The 8,284-nt window shown below is 43.6% G+C and overlaps 1 protein-coding gene across 1 annotated transcript in view; it reads right to left on the reverse strand.

Annotated features, from left to right (window-relative positions):
• The window catches only part of LOC137524637 (phospholipase A2-like), a 52,757-nt gene extending 45,861 nt beyond the window's left edge, over nt 1-6,896 (reverse strand). Inside the window, exon 1 of the mRNA XM_068244743.1 lies at nt 6,673-6,896. Coding sequence (XP_068100844.1) covers nt 6,673-6,778 — 106 coding nt within the window. The 5' untranslated portion in view covers nt 6,779-6,896. The remainder of the gene's footprint in view (nt 1-6,672) is intronic.
• Between the last annotated feature and the right edge of the window lie 1,388 nt (nt 6,897-8,284).

An 8,284-nucleotide genomic window follows, 5' to 3' on the forward strand; every position in this document is an offset into this window, starting at 1 on the left:
CTTCTGGATCCACCCTCCACCAATGCCTGGACCGGCAGGTAGCCGACTACCTGGCCTTAAGTGTGGATGTAGACACTGTGAGCAGTGATGAACCTTTGGACTACTGGGTGCGCAGGCTTGACCTGTGGCCAGAGCTGTCCCAATTTGTCATCCAACTTCTGTCTTGTCCTGCCTCAAGCGTCCTGTCAGAAAGAACCTTCAGTGCAGCTGGAGGCATTGTCACTGAGAAGAGAAGTTGCCTAAGTCACAAAAGTGTTCAGTACCTCACCTTTATCAAAATGAAAAAATCAATTAACCCTTCGCACACTCACATGCAAATGTTCAAACAAATGCATTCACAGATTTACTCGTCCAGGCACAACTGTTATCCCTACAGCTAAATTAAAAGCCAGGGTTTTAGTTCACAGAAGAATGCATTCTTATGCTTAGTCACCTATACTGCGCAGAAGTACCCAGGTAAACATAGGTGTCCTAACTCTGGCCCTGTAACATGCATAGTGCAGACATGCAAACACAATCATTGCATCAAACCTATCAATGGATTAGGAGCACACATCCTAACTTCCTCTCCTGGGAAAGACAGTGCATCTTACCAATCGCACAAGGGAGCTAACATTATGTGTCCATGTGCACCATGCGCATACACCAGCATAAGCTGTCTGCATGCTGACAAACATACAGGGGAAGGGGGAGTGCACCGAATTGGACCCTAGCCACAGGGGTCAATGATAAGAATAAACATACATATATCCAGGCACATCGCCTCTAGTTAGGACATTAGATAAATTATTAGGGAAAGGGAGGTGCTGAAGGGGGTGTGGCTAGAAACAGAAAAAATCAATTAACCCTTCGCACACTCACATGCAAATGTTCAAACAAATGCATTCACAGATTTACTCGTCCAGGCACAACTGTTATCCCTACAGCTAAATTAAAAGCCAGGGTTTTAAGTTCACAGAAGAATGCATTCTTATGCTTAGTCACCTATACTGCGCAGAAGTACCCAGGTAAACATAGGTGTCCTAACTCTGGCCCTGTAACATGCATAGTGCAGACATGCAAACACAATCATTGCATCAAACCTATCAATGGATTAGGAGCACACATCCTAACTTCCTCTCCTGGGAAAGACAGTGCATCTTACCAATCGCACAAGGGAGCTAACATTATGTGTCCATGTGCACCATGCGCATACACCAGCATAAGCTGTCTGCATGCTGACAAACATACAGGGGAAGGGGGAGTGCACCGAATTGGACCCTAGCCACAGGGGTCAATGATAAGAATAAACATACATATATCCAGGCACATCGCCTCTAGTTAGGACATTAGATAAATTATTAGGGAAAGGGAGGTGCTGAAGGGGGTGTGGCTAGAAACAGAAAAAATCAATTAACCCTTCGCACACTCACATGCAAATGTTCAAACAAATGCATTCACAGATTTACTCGTCCAGGCACAACTGTTATCCCTACAGCTAAATTAAAAGCCAGGGTTTTAGTTCACAGAAGAATGCATTCTTATGCTTAGTCACCTATACTGCGCAGAAGTACCCAGGTAAACATAGGTGTCCTAACTCTGGCCCTGTAACATGCATAGTGCAGACATGCAAACACAATCATTGCATCAAACCTATCAATGGATTAGGAGCACACATCCTAACTTCCTCTCCTGGGAAAGACAGTGCATCTTACCAATCGCACAAGGGAGCTAACATTATGTGTCCATGTGCACCATGCGCATACACCAGCATAAGCTGTCTGCATGCTGACAAACATACAGGGGAAGGGGGAGTGAACCGAATTGGACCCTAGCCACAGGGGTCAATGATAAGAATAAACATACATATATCCAGGCACATCGCCTCTAGTTAGGACATTAAATAAATTATTAGGGAAAGGGAGGTGCTGAAGGGGGTGTGGCTAGAAACAGAAAAAATCAATTAACCCTTCGCACACTCACATGCAACTGTTCAAACAAATGCATTCACAGATTTACTCGTCCAGGCACAACTGTTATCCCTACAGCTAAATTAAAAGCCAGGGTTTTAGTTCACAGAAGAATGCATTCTTATGCTTAGTCACCTATACTGCGCAGAAGTACCCAGGTAAACATAGGTGTCCTAACTCTGGCCCTGTAACATGCATAGTGCAGACATGCAAACACAATCATTGCATCAAACCTATCAATGGATTAGGAGCACACATCCTAACTTCCTCTCCTGGGAAAGACAGTGCATCTTACCAATCGCACAAGGGAGCTAACATTATGTGTCCATGTGCACCATGAGCATACACCAGCATAAGTTGTCTGCATGCTGACAAACATACAGGGGAAGGGGGAGTGCACCGAATTGGACCCTAGCCACAGGGGTCAATGATAAGAATAAACATACATATATCCAGGCACATCGCCTCTAGTTAAGACATTAAATAAATTATTAGGGAAAGGGAGGTGCAGAAGGGGGTGTGGCTAGAGACAGAAAAAATCAGCATTATGCTGGTGTATGCGCATGGTGCACATGGACAGTGGACACATAATGTTAGCTCCCTTGTGCGATTGGTAAGATGCACTGTCTTTCCCAGGAGAGGAAGTTAGGATGTGTGCTCCTAATCCATTGATAGGTTTGATGCAATGATTGTGTTTGCATGTCTGCACTATGCATGTTACAGGGCCAGAGTTAGGACACCTATGTTTACCTGGGTACTTCTGCGCAGTATAGGTGACAAAGCATAAGAATGCATTCTTCTGTGAACTAAAACCCTGGCTTTTAATTTAGCTGTAGGGATAACAGTTGTGCCTGGACGAGTAAATCTGTGAATGCATTTGTTTGAACATTTGCATGTGAGTGTGCGAAGGGTTGATTGATTTTTTCTGTTTCTAGCCACACCCCCTTCAGCACCTCCCTTTCCCTAATAATTTATTTAATGTCCTAACTAGAGGCGATGTGCCTGGATATATGTATGTTTATTCTTATCATTGACCCCTGTGGCTAGGGTCCAATTCGGTGCACTCCCCCTTCCCCTGTATGTTTGTCAGCATGCAGACAGCTTATGCTGGTGTATGCGCATGGTGCACATGGACACATAATGTTAGCTCCCTTGTGCGATTGGTAAGATGCACTGTCTTTCCCAGGAGAGGAAGTTAGGATGTTTGCTCCTAATCCATTGATAGGTTTGATGCAATGATTGTGTTTGCATGTCTGCACTATGCATGTTACAGGGCCAGAGTTAGGACACCTATGTTTACCTGGGTACTTCTGCGCAGTATAGGTGACTAAGCATAAGAATGCATTCTTCTGTGAACTAAAACCCTGGCTTTTAATTTAGCTGTAGGGATAACAGTTGTGCCTGGACGAGTAAATCTGTGAATGCATTTGTTGAACATTTGCATGTGAGTGTGCGAAGGGTTAATTGATTTTTTCTGTTTCTAGCCACACCCCCTTCAGCACTTCCCTTTCCCTAATAATTTATTTAATGTCCTAACTAGAGGCGATGTGCCTGGATATATGTATGTTTATCTTTATCAAAATGAATGAGGCATGGATCCCGGAGGGCTACTGCCCGCCCGAAGACTAAGTCAGTCCCCGCACACAGCATCTCTGCCTGCACACCGTGTGACTGGCTGCCTGCCCCAAGACTAAGTCAGTCCCCACACAGCATCTCCGCCTCACGGGGGCGCGCTGACGTCATCGAACGTCCTCCGGGCTGTACTGCGCAGGCGCAGAACTACTGCGCCTGCGCAGTACAGCCCGGAGGACGTCCGATGACATCAGCGCGCCGCCGTGAGGCGCACGTTGGAGTGCAGAAGAAGCCCGACCTGGCAGCCGGCCTGGCCAGGTCGGGTCAGCCGCCGGAGAGGACCGGGAGCCTGCGGAGCCACGGCAAGGGCACGTACCTGGCTGCCACGGGCTGGAGGAAGCCCCAGGTAAGAGGATTTGTATTTTTATTTTTATTAGGTCTTGCCTGAACCTTCCTTTTAAAGGACATTACCCCCCGCACTTTGACTGGCCCAATAGGCTGCCTGTCACTTGACAGGAAACTTGAAAGGCAGCCTATTGGGACTATTCGGCTCAGGGCAGGATGGGTGGAGCTCTTGTCATTGCCAATTAGCAGGCATACGTTCGTATTGCTCGCAAATCTACTCTGATGAGGCGTGTTAACTCTTATAAGGCGCGTTAACTCTAATAAGGTATGCTATTTGTCTTAGTGAATCAAGCCCTATGTGTGGTGCCATCCTATAGTGTGCGATCCGCATGGTAACATGAAAATCTATTGACTTTCATGTTACTGCATGTTGCGATGTAACACATCAGAGGTCATTTTATCACGCAGCACACATGATTTCTCATGAGGATCTAGCATCCTTTAGTGGTCGATGTCTGCGCTATAACGCACCCTGCCATGCATGCTGGACATAGCGAAAATGCATGCATGAAATCGCATTTTGTGCATGTATTGTGTACTGTAAATGCGCTCTAAGGGACCTCTTCCACTAGCAAGCGCGATCGCAAGCTAAAATAACTTGCACTTGCAATTGTGCAAGCTCTTTTTTCCAGTAGCTGCGATTGCCTGTGTAGCCGCCGTGAACGTAGCACAATTGAGATGAGAATTGCGCCGGCCGGCGATTACAATTCAGCAAAAAATGAATCACGGTAGGGGGGAAATGAGCACCATGATTTACATGTTATCGCAGTGCTCTGGGGATTGGCAAAATGGCTGCGATACTCTTTTTGAAGTGGATTGCAGCCAGTGGAAAAGGGTCCCGACAAAGTGGAAGAAAACTGGAAAGCATTGAGACCAAAGAAGAGGCTGTTCAGCCAGTTGAAGGCACAGACTGTGCAAAAAAAGGACAAAATGAGGCACCCAAAAAAGAAATAATTTGAAGATGATGTGTTGCTTTTTTCAAAACTTAACACAGTAATGCCAAAAGCTTATGTGCAGTAATACACTTCCCTATAAGGATATACCGGAGCTTAGAACCTGAACAAATCCTCTCTACTACGGTATATACTTTGGAAAGCATAGCTATGATATGTTTTATGATATCTAAATGGCCCTAAAGGTTATACAAAGCAAACATTAAACCAAGAATCATACTATTCAAGAATACTTTATTTCAGGTTAGGTTGGATGTGCTTGGCTTTGTGTTGTACTGTGTGCTGCCACAGGTTGGTTAATATACAAACATATTGTTAATATAATTCCTAATATGCAGTGTACATTGATCAACATATTTTAACAACAAATGTTGGAAAGAAAGCTGTTACTGATTCTATAGCAGCAGCCTAGACAACAATCCTACAAAACGGGATGTCCCAAAAAACCCCACGATTATAGCAATCTTTCCTAAAAGCTAGATCTCCAAACCTTTTAAGATGAATTGAATGGTTACTTTGACTTACAATACAAAAAAAAAATATTTGAAACATGGGAATGTTTATTTTACCAGCTAATATATATAGTATCAGTGTAGAGATCTGTTATTCAGTAGTTAAAGCAAACCTGAAGTAAAAATAAACTTATAAGATAAATAATGCGTTGTATGTTCAGTACATCTAAGAAATAGAACATTAGTAGCAACAACAAAAGTCCAGTACAGGAAGAGTTAAAAAAATACAGACCTGCTTTCTGAAGCACTTAAACAGCCAAGAAACAGGGAAAGACTGCTTGAGATAAGGTTTTAGTGCAGGAAAAGTTCAAAGCGTCATTAATTCTGCTCTGTTTTATAGCTTAAAATACAAAGTGTGGTTTCTAAACTGCAACTGCAAATATGACAGAATGATGCAATGTTTTAAGAAAGCTATATCATCGAAAATAAAAATATGAGACTCTTTTCTTTGCTACTAGTGTTCTAATCGTTATCTGTCCTAAACAAACAATTCATTATATCATAAGTTTTGTTTTTTTCACTTCACGTTTGCTTTAAAGTTCAATACTGCTATCCTTGATTTCATTTCTTCCATATCCATAGCTGAAGGTTTACTTGAGACCTAGGTTGGCTGTTATTACAAAAAAAAACCAAAACAAAATAAGAAGTGTTACTGTTTCCTTAGACATGTCAAACTTTATTTACAAACATAGGCACAGCAATAGAGGATGTAGAGGTTGTGACTGCACTCTGTACCTCTGGAACAGAGGGCCCTCCTTCATCCACTACATGTGTTTACAAAGCTCTAGAAAAAAAGGACTACCTATAAAAAGATATATTATATAAATAACAAATAATAAAAAAGGCTACCTGATACAAAAGAAAAAAGTACAGAATTACAATTTAAAAGAGAAGATATGCTCTAAATAAGGCAGTGTGTGAGGCCAATGGGCATCATTCCATACTATTCTTCAAAACGGCAATTTACAAAATCTCAGAAGTACCTTGATACTGCAGAGATTTGTATAACTTTGCATTGCGTATTATATGTACTTTACTATTCTCAATAACAATGAAAGAGTGGAATATTGAGCTACTTATGGAATTTCCAGATGTAAATCACCAGTACAAGTCACTTCAAGGATAATAATCATAATCTATTTTAGCAAACTTCTATCTGTATGAAATAATAGCACTTATATTAAACTCACTGTACTCACAATTGTACTTTTGAACAACAGAACCATAGCTGTATTCACAATGTGCATGCACATTAAATGACAGTACCATATTTGTACTCACAATTATAAATCAAAAACAGGAGAAACAGCTGGAGTGTCATTGGTGAGTCTTTAGTGATGTGCCACTGATGTGACAGTTGTTTTCTCTCTGAAGTCCTGCTGTGCATATGATAGTAGCAGTGTCCTTGTGTTCCCTTTAACCAGCTGTTCTACAAACTTTCCCTGGAACTGTGATAACAACCTTTTCCTTCACCCTTCTATTACATGCATCCCCCAGACGCAGGCAGCCTCAGTCTCTTCCTGCGTGTACCCTGTCTGCTGCCAGTCCTGGCGTACAGCCCAGGAATCTCCTGAGTTCAGGCTGTAGCGGGACTGCTGAAAGTTCTCTTTGTATGCCATTGATGATATATTATTTTAGTGCAATGGTTTTAAAAATGACTACTCAAAGGAACTGTAATTTATCTATTACCGTATATTTCTCAGAGCACCACTAAAAAAGTTGATTAGCTCTGTGACTACAAGTCAGAAGCGAATTGACGTTTTTAGCTCATATACCTAGCTGTCAGTATACAGTAAAACAATGTTATCCAGAATTCAGTTATCCAGAAGTTTCAAGCAACCAGAAAACAAAATCCTGGCCTTGCAGTATGCATAAAGCTACTTTTACACTACTTTATAGAGTAATAAACATCTTTTACATGAAGTTAAAGGGGTTCTGTGGCCCTTTTTCAAAATGCAATTTAAAGAGAGTCTGAAGCGAGAATAGATCTCGCTTCAGACCTCATAGCTAGCAGGGGCATGCGTGCCCCTGCTAAAACGCCGCTATAGCGCGGCTTAACGGGGGTCCCTGTCCCCCCAAACCCCCTCCGAGCAGCGGGGGAGCGCTTCCTGGTTGGGGCAGGGCTAACCGCCGCAGCCCTGCCCCATGCGCGTCTGTCAGACGCGTACCTCCGCCTCTCCCCCGCCCCTCTCAGTCTTCCTTCACTGAGAGGGGCGGGGGAGAGGCGGCGATGCGCGTCTGATAGACGCGACTGGAGGCAGGGCTGCAGCCGTTAGCCCTGCCTCCAGGAAGATCAGCTCCAGCGACCTTTTTCCGACCCAGGTTTGCGGGGGGTGGGTTGGGGGTGAAGGGACCCCCGTTAAGCCGCGGGATAGCGGCGTTTTAGCAGGGGCACACGTGCCCCTGCTATATATAAGACCTGAAGCGAGATTTAGTCTCGCTTCAGTGTCTCTTTAAATGAATAGATATGTTCCTTTCTTAAGTACTAAATTTTTTTTCCCTGTCTCCAGTAGAAACCGCTCTGCTGACTCTCTCCTGCTCCTTTCTAATTATTCGTCTAGTTAGACGAATATTATTGTGCTGCAGGAAGAGGCAGACAATACAGCAGCTGTTCCTCCCTCCTCTCAGCCTATCCCCCCTGCTGCACATCATCTGATGAGTCATCCCTGACCTTTCTGCCAGCTCCAGACAGCAGGGGAGGGAGATCTGCCTCATGTGGCTTCAGCTCAGCTCATCTCTTGTGCACAGTAGTACAGGGAGAATGGGTCCTGACCCGCAAGCACTTTACATTGCAGCCATCTTGCCCAAAGGTGTAAAAATTATATTTTATTGATTAAGTTATTTATTGGCAGTGGGGAGTGGCGAAAATAGGAAAAATGAAGAGGGGGAATAA

The sequence above is a fragment of the Hyperolius riggenbachi genome, chromosome 7, assembly GCF_040937935.1.
Source record: "Hyperolius riggenbachi isolate aHypRig1 chromosome 7, aHypRig1.pri, whole genome shotgun sequence".
NCBI classification, from domain to species: Eukaryota; Metazoa; Chordata; class Amphibia; order Anura; family Hyperoliidae; genus Hyperolius; species Hyperolius riggenbachi.